The 18,393-nt window shown below is 43.6% G+C and overlaps 1 protein-coding gene across 2 annotated transcripts in view; it reads left to right on the forward strand.

The window, feature by feature from the left end:
- The window catches only part of LOC135522298 (inactive phospholipase C-like protein 2), a 61,431-nt gene extending 46,745 nt beyond the window's left edge, over nucleotides 1-14,686 (forward strand). For both annotated transcript variants that reach the window (XM_064948410.1, XM_064948409.1), the window contains exons 5-7: nucleotides 3,956-4,031; nucleotides 8,781-8,890; nucleotides 12,717-14,686. In XM_064948410.1, the coding sequence (XP_064804482.1) occupies nucleotides 3,956-4,031; nucleotides 8,781-8,890; nucleotides 12,717-12,923 (393 nt within the window). In that variant the 3' untranslated portion in view covers nucleotides 12,924-14,686. The remainder of the gene's footprint in view (nucleotides 1-3,955; nucleotides 4,032-8,780; nucleotides 8,891-12,716) is intronic.
- The last annotated feature ends 3,707 nt before the right edge of the window (nucleotides 14,687-18,393 follow it).

Here is an 18,393-nt window from a genome sequence, read left to right on the forward strand (position 1 = left end):
CCAAAAATGATGAGGTAGGGAAGTGTTTTACCCCAAGTTACCCTTACAATTGACCCGTGTTACGTTTAGGTCCACTCTCCCTATGCACTCAAGGTGAATTGCAGAGCAGTAACGTGCTCAACCATGCCGCTGCTAAAAACTCTTGGTTTAAAATGGTGCAGTTCAGCATATTTAGGAGTAGAGAAATAAGTATGAATGGAAAGCTGGGATCCACCTCTTTTTTTTTTTTAACAAATGCTATTTAAAATGGTTATTTTCCCCCACGATTGAATTAAGAATTGTTGTGCATTGACTGCTTGTCAGAATGCAGGTTTCCCTCCCTTTGGCACTCATAACTTGAATGCGCCTTGTGAGGAATATTTATCTTGCATAGAATACACAACAACAAGCCGACTAAGTAAATACTGTTGAAATCGGAAGTTTACATACACTTAGGTTGGAGTCATTGAAACTCGTTTTTCAACCACTCCACAAAAGTCTTGTTAACAAACTATAGTTTTGGCAAGTCTGTTATGACATCTACTTTGTGCGTGACACAAGTAAATTTTCCAACAATTGTTTACAGACAGATTATTTCACTTATTATTCAGTGTATCCCAATTCCAGTGGGTCAGAAGTTTACATACACTAAGTTGACTGTGCCTTTAAACAGCTTGGAAAATTACAGAAAATGATGCCATGGCTTTAGAAGCTTCTGATTGGCTATTTGACCTCATTTGAGGCAATTGGAGATTGGAGTACCTGTGAATGTATTTCAAGGCCTACCTTAACTCAGTGCCTCTGCCTGGCATCATGGAAAATCAAAATAAATCTCAGAAAAATAATTGAAGACCTCCACAAGTCTGATTCATCCTTGGGAGCCATGTCCAAATGCCTGAAGGTACCACGTTCATCTGTACAAACAATAGTACGCAAGATTAAACACCATGAGATTATGCAGCCGTCATACCACTCAGGAAAAGAGACACATTCTGTCTCCTAGAGATGAACATACTTTGGGGTGAAAAGTGAAAATCAATCCCAGAACAACAGCAAAGGACTTTGTGAAGATGCTGGAGGAAACCGGTACAAAAGTATCTATAGCCACAGTAAAACTAATCCTATATCGACAGAACCTGAAAGGCCACTCAGCAAGGAAGAAGTCACTGCTCCAAAACCACAATAAAAAGCCAGACTACGGTTTGCAACTGCACATGTGGACAAAGATTGTACTTTTTGGAGAAGTCCTCTGGTCTGAGAAAATAGAACTGTTTGGCCATAATGACCATCGTTAGGGGGTGGCTTGCAAGCCGAAGAACACCATCCCAACTGTGAAGCATGGGGGTGGCAGCATCATGTTGTGGGGGTGCTTTTCTGCAGGAGGGACTGGTGCACTTCACAAAATAGATGACATCATGAGGAGGGAAATTATGTAGGTATAGTGAAGCAACATCTCAAGACTTCAGTCAGGAAGTTAAATCTTTGTCGCAAATAGGTCTTCCAAATGGACAAGGACACCAAGCATACTTGCAAGCAAAGTTGTGGCAAAATGGCTCAAGGACAACAGTCAAGGTATTGAAGTGGCCATCACAAAGCCCCGACCTGAATCCTATAGAACATTTATGGGCAGAACTGAAAAAGCATGTGCAAGCAAGGAGGCTTACAAACTTGACTCAGTTACACCAGCTCTGTCAGGAGGAATGGGACAAAATTCACCCAACTTATTGTGGGAAGCTTATGGAAGGCTACCCAAAACGTTTGACCAAGTTACACAATATACCAAATACTAATTGAGTGTATGTAAACTTCTGACCCACTGGGAATGCGATGAAAGAAATAAAAGCTTAAAAAAATCATTCTCTCTCCTATTATTCAGACATTTCAAATTCTTAAAATAAAGTGGTGATCCTAACTGACCTAAGACAGGGAATTTTACTAGGATTAAAGGTCAGCAATTGTGAAAAACAGTGTTTAAATGTATTTGGCTAAGGTGTATGTAAACTTCAGACTTCAACTGGTTTTGTTTGCAGATGAAAAGTAAATGTGGACTCTTCCAGTATCTTCAAAGTGCTCCTCTGCAGAAATTGTCTTAATTGAAAGTGCTGTTCTTCGTGTTGTAAATGTATTGTGTAGATTTTACTAGAAAAAATGTAGGGAAGTACCAATGTTTTACAAAGTAGTAGTTTGTTTATGATAACCATTACCATTTTGAAGCCTTGTAAAACACTCCCAGTAGCACCACAAAATACACAAATCACCATAGCTAGTATTTAGCGAGCAAAGCCAGCGTTCAGTTCAGCTGCTTACCTCTCAATCCACTATAAATACCTCCCCATGTTGCTGTGTCTGTCACCAAGGCTGTAATTTCTTCACCCATTAGTAAAGTAATCAGTGTGCCTGACAGCCTCCAGCCTTGTTACTGCAGCTGTGGACTGTCACAAACAGCCCCCCTCCTCCCTCACACACCACGCCCGCCTCCCTCAGCTTAGTCACGACGTGTTACACTCATCACAGACTGTAGGAATGCTCTGGGTTGCCCTCATAAAACTAGGTTTGATGCCCACCTCAATAAATATATAGGCCATATTATTAATTGTCAGTGCTTTCAACTAATTTTGTAAGTCACTCCTAATTTTCAAATGATGTATCACCAAAGAACATTTTCTAATATCTTTATTACCTAATGTCCCCTTTTGGGTTTAGAGGGCTGGAGTCTCTGTTTGAAACCTTCATATCTCTCTTCACTGCCTGAAGTGGAACGCCCAGCCCAGCAGTCCACCATGGACAGGCTGCCACAGACACACAGTCACAGTGCTGCTGATCCCCTTAGCTCCAGTCACATTGCTCTCAATGCTCCTAAGTAGGTACTCTCCTCTTTCTCACTGGTTGGAAAACTGGCACCGCAACAGGCATCGATCTCGGGGGGTGGGGGCATGTTGTTGGGTCACCGGCTGCCCGTCAGAGATTGACTTGGCAACTGGAGCTCTGCTGAAACAGCTGCCCACTCTAACCACCCCAAGCCCCCTGCACGGTCTGCCTTGGCAATGGAACAAGGACCTGCTTTTATTATGTGACCTTGCAGTGCTCTGAAGTCACTAAGGGAATGTACAAGTCAATTACGCCAGAGCAGCGAACATGAAGCCCAGCACCCGTGGCACTAATTGAAACGGAAGGCTGCCGTAACTGTCATCTCGCCCCAGAATCGCATTAAGAAACCTATTCTAATTTTAGATGATACATCATTTCCTTCAGATGATCATATTAATTGCACTCTGAGAGGCGGTAAGAAGGGAGAAAGATCCAGATGGTCGTACCCGTGTGTATGGCTCCTGGGTCGTGCAGTGGGTATTTACAGTGACAGTAAACACACGCATCATGAACCTCCCGAAATACCCCCGATGTACCAGGGATGTATTTTGGGGTGGTTATTTTTTGGTCAGGCATAAGAAGTGGAAATGGGCCTCTATCTGTGATCAGAGCCACCATGACAATTTCAACTAAGTCATGGAGGTCAGAAGTGTGTGCACTCAATTAAGGCAGGGAGCTACATTTAGCGGTCCGCTACCCAGCTGTAATGCCACAGATAAGGCTGTGTTACGCCTCTGAACAAGGCCTCTCCTATTTACAACAGATTGCTGTAATAAACAATAAAAACCTACTCTTGAAATCATGTGTTTTCAGACCAACTCTGAAACAGGACTTTTTATAACGGTAACATGCAATTACTGTAATACCCTAGTTGTCTTGCAACTTTCAATAACATGCTCTGATACACTCCCCTTCCTCTGTTTTTACCGTGCCTCAGCACAACTCCCGCTGCTTGGCCCTCTGTCTCTGTAATAAGGGCCTAGGCTGCTTTCTCCCCCGCACTGGATACATACTTCGCAAAATGAAGATTGCTCACCACCGCAGGATGCCAGGCTGCTGTAAAGGGAATAAAGAGGTTCAAATGGACTGTTTTCTCCTCTCCTGACAGATGATCCAGACCAGCAAGACTCTGCTGGAGAACTCTGAGGGAGTCTACGACCGTATACTGCTAACCCAGAAAGCAGGTAAGAAAGGGAAAGGGGATACTTAGTCATATGTCCAACTGAATGTATTCAACTGAAATGTGTCTTCCGCATTTAACTGAATCAGAGAGGTGCAGGGGGGCTGCCTTAATCGACGTCCACGTCTTTGGCATCCTGGGAACAGTAGGTTAGCTGTGTTGCTCAGGGGCAGAACGACAGATTTTTACCTTCTGGTTACTGGCCCAACACTCGAGAGGGATAGAGCTGAATAAAGAGCGTTTAACATGAAAAGCCCATTTCTCTGCAAAGATCCACTGTCCCTCAGATCTTCCCTTCTTCCTTTCATGTACAATCATCCCCCCTCTCTGAAGTCTGCCATGGAGAGCGGCAGCTAACAAAAAAGAGGGACTGATTTATGCCGGCCCTGTTACATAAAAGTTATTAACATTTGATTCATGCTCATTTCTGTGACCCGGATGCTTTGAAACGCTGCTTTGGTTCTGCCTGGTTTTTGATGATTCTCACGGCGTCGGCCTCGCTGCTCCTCTAATTAGGAGGGTTGCAGCTGAGGTGTTAAACACCCAGGTTCTGAACAGAACAACATCAAAGAGTGGCTGGCGGCAGCAGTCCCTTTATGCCTGGTTTCCACCAGGAACCGCACCGCTACAAGACCTGCAGAACGAGATCAATCCCATTTTATAACAAAATGAACGGGATTGTATGAGCAATTAATTGGAAAATAATTCATCTCATTGTTAGGATAATTCTGCGTTTGCACTTTGATATGAATATTGCAGCTTGTTTGCTCTTGCAATTTTATGATATCTGTGCTATTAGCACTGTTTATCCCACTCCTTTGGTGAGTCTCTGAGAATAGCCTTCTGGCCCTGCATAATGTGTTGACTCACTGGGCAGGGGCAGTGTTAATCCAGTCTGCTCTGGGGCGTGGGGGATCGGGAGGATCTTGGAGCCTTGATAGTGTGATTGGCAGCTGGCAGAGATCCCACCCCTCGCTCCAAGGTGGGAGAGTCTTGGCTTGAGAAGCTGTCAATGTTCACTCTCTCTTCCTTCCCCCATTATGAGGAGAACTCAACAAGGTAGATATTTCCAGAAAGAGCTCTAGTGGTTCAAACTCTTCAAAACCAAATTGTGTGCTTTAAAAAGCAGCATAAAATTGACCTGTAGATTTACTACAGTACAAATCAAATCATATTCAATGACAGGATCATTTAGATGTCTGTGTCTTTAATCTAATGCAGCGTATTTCAGCAATGTTTTCCATCTAAGCATTGTAGATGTTTCATTTATCATGGAGTAACTTGCTTGGAGCGCCGAGTGAGGAAAAACAGGCCGTCATTCCAGGGGGCTGGGATTTATTGGTTTCCAGATGGATGACATATCAAATATTCATAGTCTATTGTCTTGGCTCATCAGGGGGGTGGAGGAGTGTGTCTTTTTAACTGAGGTGTGCGTCGCAAATCAACGGCTTCTCGCCATCGTCTCCTCTTAGTATTCATCACAACAACTACAGGACCTACCTTCAAGCTGCTGCCCGAGACATTAGCCATTGGTAGTCTGAGAGTTAAGATGTGAACTGCCGAAAGGAATGGTGATGAAAGGGACAACAAAAACAACTATTTCTCTCGGCAGCAGGGTGATACGGAATTGTGCTCAGATGGTTCACTTTCTGGTGTTCACTAGATCTATAGTATTACAGTATATTGTGTCCATAGTCTGAAAGCATTCCTCTTCAAAGTTGCTATGAAACCATCACACTTTTTCAATGTATGGCTATTTGCCTCTAATCTTTGAAATGTCTATGAAAAATGAACCTAAAAGTAACTAGGGATGGGCACACGTACACAGTACTCGACTTAAGGTTTGCATTTGTTTACTAATTATTCGAATACAAGTACTCGAAATTCACAAATGCAACTATTTAGTTGGTTACATTTATAAGCACGGACAATTTCAAACTCGAGTAAGGTGTGTGTATTCTTTTGAAGTATGTCAAGTGCAGTGAAAAATGTGTTAAGTTTGGTTTTCAGTTCTGTATCAGAACAACCAGCATAGCGCAAACTTTTTTGCCTTCAGCCCCATTTCACGCTAACATGCGAGTACTCAATTATTTCCATGAGTACTCAAACACAGAAATTCTTTCAAATTCACATCCCTAAAATGTACCTAACTAGGCCACTCAGTTGAGCGATAGGCTACTGAAGCTAGGAAATGCTTCATAAGTATTTGTATTATTTCTTTACTTAATATGGGATCTCAAGACAACTAATCAAGTTAAACATGGGCTTCAACATTAGCTGCCAAAGGCAGGTCACTACCAGGCACCATATCAAATCTACTGGGCTGGATTCAACCACTGACATTTTGCAAAATAGGACACACCAGATGTTGTATTATCATCGATACGTAATTGTCAGCTGTGAGTGTGAGTGGAAAATGGGTCAATACAAACTGTATTCCCTCCGGACAGTGAGCAGAACATTCTAGCAAAAAGCTACTGGAGTTCGGAGTAATCCATCATAACTGCTCAGAGTGCAAACCACCTCAAAAGACCCTCTGGGTAACAATAAACAAAGCTCAGTACTTATAAAATAAAAAAATCTTTATTTAACTAGGCAAGTCAGTTGAGAACAAAGTCTTAATTTCAATGATGGCCTAGTGGGTTAACTGCCTTGTTCATGGGCAGAACGACAGATTTTTTCCTTGTCAGCTCGGGGATTCAAACTTGCAACCTTTCGGTTACTAGCCCAATGCTCTAACCACTAGGCTATCCTGCCGCACCTTTAGACTTACTGTCTAAAGCGCACAGATCAAATGCAATACTTGACACTCACACGGGTACCAAATAACATCTGGGACAATTCACTAGCTGAACCCCAAAATACACATAGTCTGGACAGAGTAATGCTTATAACAGGTCCCACCTAGGTTAACTTTTACAAACTGCCTAAAAAAAACAAGCTAAAGAGAAAATGTGGAACATAAGATGAATGGAAAAACACCATTACAGTAATGGCCATTAAATGCCGTAGGTGATTATTCTACAGGGTCAAATGCATCATCTATTCAGGAGGATTGGGGACACTCGATCAATGTGTTGCTTTTGCGATTCAATCCATTATTAATAAAGCTAGTAAACATTGTAGCCTAGGCTACAATACAGGTTGGGGAAACAGTTTCATGAATATTTCCTATGACTGGGCACTCTGGTCCAAGTTCATTATGCTGAGTTATTGAGCTGCAGGCAGACGAGGGAGAAGATTACACCATCACCACCATCATAAAGAAGCTAATCCCTGTTGTATTGTTATTGGCCACGGAAAACCCCTTTCCTACCTGCCGCTCGGTTATGGACTGTCAAAGGTGACTGAGAACCTTTTGGTGGCTCTATACAGTCTCTGTCAGCGAGCATACGCTTGCAGGGAATTGAGTTTGAAAGGGTTTGCTCAGAATTACAGAATTAGTCGCCCCCCCCAACTCTACACTGCGTTGCTAAGCAACCCCTGCTGAGAGTTTGTGTGTCTGTGTGTGTCTTTCCAGCACAGTCATGCTTCATGAGTACAACAGTAGTGACTGTAGTTACAGCAGCACAACACCTGAGGGTGGGGGATAATCATTCCGGAATCATTCAGATGTTTCACAGTGCACAAATTCAAAATGGCTGGGAGGAACAGATTATTAGCACTGTGTATGGTCCCAAAAAAAAGTCTATGCCCTACGCATACAATAATAGCCTCAACCAGGGCCTAATTTGTGAAAAAAAATTGGGACATTTTCTGTCTAGACTCTTCAACTAGGTCAGCTATGTGATAACTGCTGGAGTGCCAATATCACAGACCTCAGAATCTCCTCAACATCCATCCATCCAACCCACACCCACCGTATATCTCAAATGTATGGTATTAGGTGTTGCCATGGAAACAACGCTAACAGGGCTGGGAACTAACCCAGAGCTGATAGAGCGCCGTGATAGATCTGAGCATGCTCAGTCCTACCGTTTCAGCTTGTGTTTGTTTGTGTGTGTGTGTGTGTCTGCCATCAGCTGAGTCTGGTGACTACTATCAGTAGTATACCAAGCTCCCGTTACAGAGCACCTTAAGGCCAGACCCTCAGCTGTTGCTCTGATGTTGTGGACTCCACTGCAACGTGACTCAAATGAAACACACAGCAATGTTCGTCTGTGTATCCTATTGGAGAGCAGCACGCAGTCCGAGAGAGAGGAGGGAAGAGGGGAAGGAGAGGAAGGGAGCTCCTCGGGAGACAAGTCCCTCCTCTGCTCAGCACCTTGAAGCTAATCCAGAGTGAGGGGATGTCGTGTCTGTCTGCCCTGCCCATGCTAGTCTTGCTCTCTCTTTCTCTCATGCTCTCAAGAATATGTCTCTCACTCCATCTTGACCTCACCGGCTTTGCTTCCTTCCTCATGTTGTCTGCTGGGCAGCTGTTTTCAGGCTGGTGTAATTTCTATGTACACTGAGAGACAAACATACAAAACTGACGGGCTGATGGTTGAATCCGAAATGAATACTTAACGTATGATCATCTAAAGTGTGTTGGTATTTTATCATTGTCTCACACGTCAAGAATGAAACCAAATGTGCGTAGGCCTTAACTTAAGACTTTTCTCATAGTGCTGACACTTGCCTAACCCCAATTGGCATTTCATGCAAAACTAGCATATAAATGCATTGTACGTCAATGCTAGCCTCTGTGACAAATGTGTGTGAATACAGAGCGTAAAACTCATGTCCCCTCCCCTGACCCCTCTCTCCCCAGCGATGGCGTTCCATGAGAACCTCCATGACATGGCGGTAAAGGAGGGCCTGAAGGGCAGGAAGCTGGCCAAGGCTGTGGAGAGCTTCACCTGGAACATAACCATCCTCAAGGTAAGGATAATGACCACCTAGTTTGAGTAATTTGTTTCTGCAATCTTTTCTTTGTGACAGTTTTTAGCTTTTGTTTAATCTATTTTAGCTACCAATAAACCGTTTAAAACCATCACGTATAAATCGATCTGTGGACACCGTAGATCAAAATGGCTTGCATTGAGTGGTAGCCCTGATTCTGACACAGGAAGTATGTCTCTTCTGCCTGTATGAAGCAGGATGTGAAATCTGACACTACTTGCAACAGTCCTACCATTGAATTAGCCTACAGTGGCCTCGGAAAGTATGCAGACCCCTTGACTTTATTCACATTCGTCAGCAATCTACACACAATACCCCATAATGACAAAGCGAAAACAGGTTTTTAGAAATATTTTGAAAATGTATTAATAGCAAAAAACAGATACCTTATTTTTGTAAGTATTCAGACTCTTTGCTATGAGACTCAAAATTGAGCTCAGGTGCATCCTGTTTCCATTCATCATCCTAGAGATGTTTCTACACCTTGATTGAAGTCTACTTGTGCTAAATTCAATTGATTGGACATGATTTGGAAAGACACACCTGTCTATATAAGGTCCCACAGTTGACGGTGCATGTCAGAGCAAAAACCAAGCCATGACATCGAAGGAATTGTCCGTGGAGCTCTGATACAGGATTGTGTCGAGGCACAGATCTGGGGAAGGGTACTGAACGATTTCTGCAGCATTGAAGGTCCCTAAAAACACAGTGGCCTCGCATCATTCTTAAATGGAAGAAGTTCACCACCCTGGATGGTTCCGACCTAGAATATGTGGATATCTATAAGTACCTAGGTGTCTGGCTAGACTGTAAACTCTTCTTCCAGACTCATATCAAACATCTCCAATCTAAAATCAAATCTAGAGTCGGCTTTCTATTCCGCAACAAAGCCTCCTTCACTCACGCCGCCAAACTTACCCTAGTAAAACTGACTATCCTACCGATCCTCAACTTTGGCGATGTCATCTACAAAATAACTTCCAACACTCTACTCAGCAAACTGGATGCAGTTTATCACAGTGCCATCCGTTTTGTTACTAAAGCATCTTATACCACCCACCACTGCGACCTGTATGCTCGAGTCGGCTGGCCCTCGCTACATATTCGTCGCCAGACCCACTGGCTCCAGGTCATCTACAAGTCCATGCTAGGTAAAGCTCCGCCTTATCTCATTTCACTGGTCACGATGGCAACACCCACCCGTAGCACGCGCTCCAGCAGGTGTATCTCACTGATCATCCCTAAAGCCAACACCTCATTTGGCCGCCTTTCGTTCCAGTTCTCTGCTGCCTGTGACTGGAACGAATTGCAAAAATCGCTGAAGTTGGAGACTTTTATCTCCCTCACCAACTTCAAACATCTATCTGAGCAGCTAAACGATCACTGCAGCTGTACATAGTCTATCGGTAAATAGCCCACCCAATTTTACCTACCTCTTCCCCATACTGTTTATATTTATTTACTTTTCTGCTCTTTTGCACACCAATATCTCTACCTGCACATGACCATCTGATCATTTATCACTCCAGTGTTAATCTGCAAAATTGTAATTCGCCTCCCTCCTCATGCCTTTTGCATGTAGACTCTTTTTTATTTTTTATTCTACTGTGTTATTGACTTGTTAATTGTTTACTCCATGTGTAACTCTGTGTTGTTGTCTGTTCACATTGCTATGCTTTATCTTGGCCAGGTAGCCAGTTGCAAATGAGAACTTGTTCTCAACTAGCCTACCTGGTTAAATAAAGGTGAAATAAAAATAAAATAAAAAGTTTGGAACCACCAACCACCCGGCCAAACTGAGCCGGAACCGCCCGGCTAAACTGAGCAATCAGGGAAGGGCCTTGGTCAGGGAGGTGACCAAGAACCTGATGGTCACTCTGACAGAGCTCTAGAGTTCGTCTGTGGAGATGGGAGAACCTTCCAGAAGGACAATCATCTCTGCAGCTCTCCACCAATCAGGCCTTTATGGTAGAGTGGCCAGACGGAAACCACTCCTCAATAAAAGGCACATGACAGCCCGTTTGCCAAAAGGCCCTTAAAGACTCTCAGACCATGAGAAACAAGATTCAATGGTCTGATGAAACCAAGATTGAACTCTTTGGCTTGAATGCCAAGGGTCACGTCCGAAGGAAACCTGGCACCATCCCTATGGTGAAGTGTGGTGGTGGCAGCATAATGCGGTGGGGGAGTTTTTCAGCGACAAGGACTGGGAGACTAGTCAGGATCGAGGCAGAGGAATGGAGCAAAGTACAGAGAGTTCCTTAACGAAAGTTCACCTTCCAACAGGACAACAACCCTAAGCACACAGCCAAGACAATGCAGGAGTGTCTTCGGGACAAGACTCTGAATGTCCTTGAGTGGCCCAGCCAGAGCCCTGACTTGAAGCCAATCTAACATCTCTGGAGAGACCTGAAAATAGCTGTGCAGCAACGCTTCCCATCCAACCTCACAGAGCTTGAGAGGATCTGCAGAGAAGAATGGGAGAAACTCCCAAAATACAGGTGTGCCAAGCTTGTAGTGTCATACCCAAGAAGACTCGACTGTAATTGCTGCCAAATGTGCTTCAAGAAAGTACTGAGTAAAGGGTCTGAATACTTATGTAATATTTCTAAAATAATTAATAGATTTACAAATACTTTGTTTGTCGTAGATGGAGAATATTAAAATGAGATGAAAGGCGAGTTCCTAACAGGTTCAGGAAGTGAAGCTAGAGCTCCGAGAGATGTTCAAAGCGATGGGGCCGATGTTTTGATCGAGAGACCTTTAGAAACTTTTCTAACACTACATTTTCTCTAACAGTAAATATACAAATATGTATTTTACAGTTCTAAGGTGAAATCTTAATGGATTTGAAAAAATGTAATTTCAAGCCTTATACATACAGTTTTGTTGAATAGGAAATAATCAAAATATGATCTGTGTAATTAAACTTGTGTCCTCAATAGTGACTACACCTCTGCAATTTATAACTATTTTTACTAGAAAAGTGAGAGTTTAACCTTGTAGTATGCCGCATTACTAGTTATTGTTTATCTCATGATAAATAATTACTTTTGGGGATTACGATGATTACATTTTCGATTACATTTAGTTACATGTAAGAGGTTTAACTTAATGTTTGTTTTGAGGACCGACATAAGCAGTGAATTTAAATTCAAGAAACAACTTCAGAGCAAACACTTCAGAGATTATGATTCCACCATGCAGTTGAGCTTCACTAAATAAAGAAAAAACTATTTGAGTTTGTTTACAGAAGGGACATAAGGTAGCTAGGTTTAAATTGACATTTGTTTTTCAGCTGCAGCATGGTGGAATAAGAGCCTATGTCTGAGCTAGTTAGATTGCACACACTGTCTGATGTATTTGTCTTCATGCCGTTCATTTAATCCCTGTGTCAATGCAAGGGGTAATTATCGAGGAATGACCTACCGCATATTTATTTGTGATATTTGCATGCGTTAATTGCATGCTCACCTCATGAGCGTTTGGGCTCATCATTTATACATGGTCCCTGGGAAATTGAGTTGGTGCCTGGTGAGTGTTTGGCTACGCTGCATAATTCATTATACACAGAAGCAGCGGTTACGCTCCGTGGGTATTGGGGAGGTGTAGGACTCCAATGTCTGACCGCGTACAACTAAGATTAAACAGTTAGTACCACACTACTCTCTCGCTTCGTGACCTTTTTGAAGGTACAATTGGTTTCACCCTGTGTCTTTCTGTTTAAACTGGAGATTAACATTGTTAATACATGCTCCATTGTCTCTATATTGCCATTCCTGTCATGTCCCTTCCTCCCCTCCAGGGCCAGGCGGACCTGCTGAAGCACGCAAAGAGTGAGGTCCAGGAGAGCCTGAAGCAGATCCACTATGCCGCCCTCACATGTAACCTCAGTAAGGACGGGCCTTCAGGGAGCACGGCGGGCTCCGAGTCCAGGGCCCGACCACGCAGCCTGGACGCCATCCCTGAGAAAGCCACGGGGGAGGACGAGCTCTCTGAGGAGGACAACTGAAGGCTTACGCCCTAAACCCTACATACCTCCAAGCCCCTTGCCCTACCCTAGTGGCATACATAAATCTCCTTACCGCAGTCCCACACAAACCTAATTACAGTATACCTGTTCTAGTGCCGTATACAACCATTCCATTCCCACTCCAGTCCCACTCAAACCTAATTACAGTATACCTGTTCTAGTGCCGTATACAACCATTCCATTCCCACTCAAACCTGACTACAGTATACCTGTTCTAGTGCCGTATACAACCATTCCATTCCCACTCAAACCTGACTACAGTATACCTGTTCTAGTGCCGTATACAACCATTCCATTCCCACTCCAGTCCCACTCAAACCTGACTACAGTATACCTGTTCTAGTGCCGTATACAACCATTCCATTCCCACTCCAGTCCCACTCAAACCTGACTACAGTATACCTGTTCTAGTGCCGTATACAACCATTCCATTCCCACTCCAGTCCCACTCAAACCTTACTACAGTATACCTGTTCTAGTGCCGTTGCCACACAACTATTCTTATTCCAGTGTCGTATACAACCATTCCATTCCCACCCCAGTCTCACTCAAACCTCCCTTTGCTTAACCAGGTACCACACAAAAAGCCCTTAACCCCTCCTGCCCACCTCAACGTCCAACAGCAAGATGTTGCAGGTCAACTAGGAGGGTCAAGTGAACTTGCAGCCACGGGACAGTCTTAAAGCCGTGACCTACTGTTGAGAGAGTGCACTTATTTACAGGCAGACCCCAGGGTCTGACCCTAGGAGAGCCGCTCTAAAGGGTCCAATGATTTCTTAAGTACAATTTACGGGTTTCTGACCAACCAGAAATTAGAGCTGTGAATGTAATAGGAAACAGGAACAATGGAGAGAAGGAAAGAAGAAAAGGGAGGCGAGAGCTGTTTACAATAATTAACTTGTTCTTGTCTGCCAAAATAGTATGTTTATATATGGAGTTCTGTTCCTTTTTTTGCAGCGTGCTTCATTTTATTATTGTATTCTTGAGAAATAAGATTTATTTTGTAAAGGAAATGGCTCGTCCATGAAAAATAACTATTTTATTTGTCTGTACAGATGTGAAATTGTGGTGTCCTTTACACTTTCTCACTGGAGAGTTCCTTTGTCGAGACGAGGGACTGATAAAGACTTTCAACCTCAGTGTGTGGTCCAAAGGGTGGCAGTCGAGTCTTAAACACAACCAGCAACTGCTTAGGGAAGGAACCATGGAGAGAATAACTTGTTAGGTCTACGTTTTGGTATCATTTCACCATTCCATGTGAGAGGCTTGAGTAAGGTGTACAAAGTAATAATAGCTTCTCAACCCGTCCTGGTAACAAACTAGTACCCTATTCATGAATACAGTTTCATATATGACTGTGCCTCATTGCTACAAATCAGTCAACAAAAGGGATGGATGGTGAGGAAAGAGCTGCTCTTCCTCGCATCCATCCGTCTTAACCTGCTTTTGCCCACCAGTTGCTTCTAGTTTGTATTTTGGTCATTCTCTCCACAGTGCTGAAACAGCGTTGCTCCTGGTCAACTTTAGCCACCCACCACCACCTCTGGATCTCACCCACCAGTGTTTTAACTGGGCCCACACTGGGACAAAAAGTAATTCACAAACTTCAGTGCTGTGACAGTTGTTGTATTTATAACTGTTGTTAACCATTTTTACCGATGGAGAGAAAAAGAAGAAAAAAATACAGGTTTTGCTTTTCTGTTAATTCCTGAAACCTTCAGAATAAACCACGTTAGATCGTTTCTGGTGTCTGGTGTCAGATTCAATGACCGACTGAATGAACATTCATTAACATTCTACAGTGTGCTGTTTTCTGTTGTATTAATGCTATTACTGTTCAAGGGCAGACAGAGACTTCAGGTTCTAGATATCCCAGGCATCGCATGGAGCTGCTGGAGGAACTGAAGGATCTCCATAGATTCGTTTAGTGTGCTGATAGGAGTGGAAAGAGCCTAGGGATATCTAGCGAACCACAGGCGTGTCTGGCACATGTTCTCAGATACACACAGACCTGCACGCACAGCTGATAACCCAGAAAAACAGACACAATTCTTATTTTTTTGTCACTGTTTGTTTCCACTTTATTTCCCTGATAGACCACTGCATTGTGGTCACTGGTCGGCACAGAAAAACAAGCACCCCAACACATCACAGGACAAAGGCCCCAGGACATGTTCTTAGAAAAGCAGAAAGATTGTCCCCTGTAAGTCAAACCAGAGTACAGCACCACAAACTAGCATTTAGAATAGATCAAAGCAAAGTTTATTGGTCGCGTACACAGATTTGCAGATGTGCAGTAATACCTTGCAATAAAAAAAACACTCCAGAAAAAAATCATTAAAAAGACATTCTATAGGATAAGCCATGACTAGAATACAGTATATATATATGTGGGTAAAACAGTATGTAGACATTCAAGTGACCAGTGTTTAATGACTACAGTATGTACATAGGGCAGCAGTCTCTAAGATGCAGGGTAGAGTACGGGGTGGTACCCGGTTAGAACCATGGCTAAGGTTCAGGGCATGGTACTGGGCAGAGGCCAGCTAGTGGTGAACGTTTAACCGTCTGATGGCCTGGAAATAGAAGCGGATTCTCATTCTCTGTCCCAGCTTTGATGCACCTATACGGTCTCTGCCTTCCAGATAGTAGTGGGGTGAACAGGCCGTGGCTCGGGTGGCTGAGGTCCTTGATGATCCTGGAGGGCAGGTAGTGTGTTTCCCCCGGTGGTGTTGAGGATGAACCTTTTGAACAGTATTTTTGTCATACATTTTTATAAATAATACATACAGTCCTCATATGGAGAATTGGGAATAATGTCAGTTCAGCTGCACCATCTATCTGGGTATAATGTTTATTTTTATTTTTTATGACTACCTGAAAACAAGGCAACCTGTTTATAAACTAATACAAACTTTACTGTTAAACAATCTCAAAGAAGAGAGGGGAATGGATTCCATTCAAATGCTATTCTGGATGCCCTGGACAGTGTCTGGTTAGTGTCAGTCGCACCACAGACAAGACAGGGCCTCGCAGATCACGTCAACAACCAGTGAGGACACATTCCCCATAAATAAATCTGAACGTTTGGAATAGATCTGCTTTGTAACATTGTGAAAGGTCTAAAGTTAAGATATTTAGTGGGTGATGCATTGGCCAACGTTTGCTTTAGGACAGACAGCCTCTCATGCTGTATGTGTTTGTTTTGTTTATGCAGTTGTGCTTGCAAGGCACTGTAGACTACTATAGACTTGTGAGCTGGCCCGAGATGCACTTGTACGTGCAATCCTCTGGTCGCTGATCTGGCCTGAGAAGCGATTCTCCCTGTGGTCTTTGTGATGAAGCAGTGGAGGCCATTAGTCTAGCTGTGGACCAGGCCTCATTCTCGGGAGCTACATCCGGCCGGCATGCCATGGCGTGATGGCCTGGAGATGCCTTGGACTGAGCTAAGGCTATGGAGCCAAAGTCAGCCAGTACCTTCTCTCAGCTCTGCTCTGCTCCCATCGATCCACGTTCATCCCTTTGCAATGCTCACTCAAAACTCCTATTCTGCCACTGTTATGAGCAAGATAAATTACATTTATTAACCCACAGAGAAAAGAGACTTTTGATCCATAACTGATTTATGGGTCAGGCTTCTGTGCAACGTTCTCTAGGAATAACCAGAGGAACAAACAGTAGCCCTGTATTAGAAAGATACTATCTTTTCACGGTGAATAATTCATGCTCTCACTAAACTGCACGTCCCAGAGCGTATTGCTCTCGATCGACGGTCCCCTTTGTAGAAAGCCTGTGTTGGTCATCCAGAGCACTCAGTGCTATGCGCCTCTCTGCAGACTAACCACCGCAATCATGCCCGGGGGCATAAGCCTCAAGACTAGAAAGAGTTCAGAGAAATAGGCCCACAAACAGATAAATAGAGCTCTCCCAGAGCTAATGCTAACACCGAGAGTCTTTTTCTGCCTCCAAAAAAAGAGATGTGTAGATCGCTAGCTGCTTATCAGTTTAGCTAGTGGCTGGCATGTCCAGGGAACAGCTCTCCTTGTTAGCTTGACCACCCAATGTTCTCATGCTGTCTGTCTCACAGATGAAGTTGTCTCGCCACGTCGACCAATGTGTACCATACACACTGATCATAAAACAGTCATGTATTTACATATCAACATACAAATGAGATACCTGGGGAAGTGGCGATGCCATGTCAGACTACCTATCCAAGCTACCATCTTGACCCTAAAATCTGTCAGAGGAATACTGTGCATCTTTTTGGTAACTAACCTAGCAGAACCTTGACAAAGGATCCAGCGTTGACTGGTCTTCCTTTCACTGTCACACTGCTGCACGAACTCCAGTTTTATCATGGCACGACACAAGAACTACTTATTCTTGCCAATGAACATCGTGCCTCCGTGTGGGCTGGTGGCTGGTGCAGTGCTGTTAGGCCTGGCTTCCCTTACCTGCTCCCTAACAAACTGCAACTGTGTTCTGTTTTTGACTTCCACATAACGCCACATTCTCAGAGGACAATGCAAACGTACAGGACAAAGCATGACGACAGTTGATGTAATGGTTTGATGGGGTGGTGAAGTCATTCATCCTTCTGCCTTGGGCAAAAGCAGTAACCTGGGATTTGAACCCGGGACGTGATGAACCACCTGATCCTCCTCACGTAACTTCTGTAACAGCTAGACTTGTTCATCACAGAGATGAAGAACAATGTATTATACAGAAATAAAGTGCTATGAAAATGTCATAACACTTTATTTCTGTATAGTACATTGTTCTTCTGTTCTCAATCAAACCAGAGGGAAATTACCTACAGTGTCAGTTACCGTTTGTGATAGTCTTGTTCCTTACTTGATTAGAATGGTGGGTGAACCAATAATCGTGAGGAAGAATATTAACGTAATTGCTAAAGCAGCTGGTTCCTGTCTGGTTTATGATCTATTGTTTCAATAGGACACATTTACCAGCAGCATACCACCCCTGCATCCCACTGCTGATTTACCTCTGAAGCTAAGCAGGGTCGGTTCTGATCGCTCCCTGGATGGAAGACCAGATGCTGCTGGATGTGGTGTTGGAGGGCCAGCAGGGGCACTCTTCCCTCTGGTCTAAGGAGATCCCAATGCCCCAGGGTAGTGAAGGGGACATTGCCCTGCGTAGGGTGCAGTCTTTCAGATGGAACTCTGTGGTCATTAAAAATCCAATGGCACTAATCGTAAGAGTAGGGGTATTAACCCCGATGTCACGGCTAAATTCCTAACCTGTCCTCATTCCATCATGGCCACCTAATCATCCCCCTCATTCCTAATTAACATATGTCACTCCTCTCCAGCTGCTGTGTGGTGAGCATTAAGGCACAAACATGGTTGTTGTACATTGGTGGTGGAGTTTCTCTCTTACTATGTAAAGCACTTTGAGTACCTCAGTTGGTAGAAAATATACATCT

The sequence above is a fragment of the Oncorhynchus masou genome, chromosome 30 (genome assembly GCF_036934945.1).
Source record: "Oncorhynchus masou masou isolate Uvic2021 chromosome 30, UVic_Omas_1.1, whole genome shotgun sequence".
Taxonomy (NCBI): domain Eukaryota; kingdom Metazoa; phylum Chordata; class Actinopteri; order Salmoniformes; family Salmonidae; genus Oncorhynchus; species Oncorhynchus masou.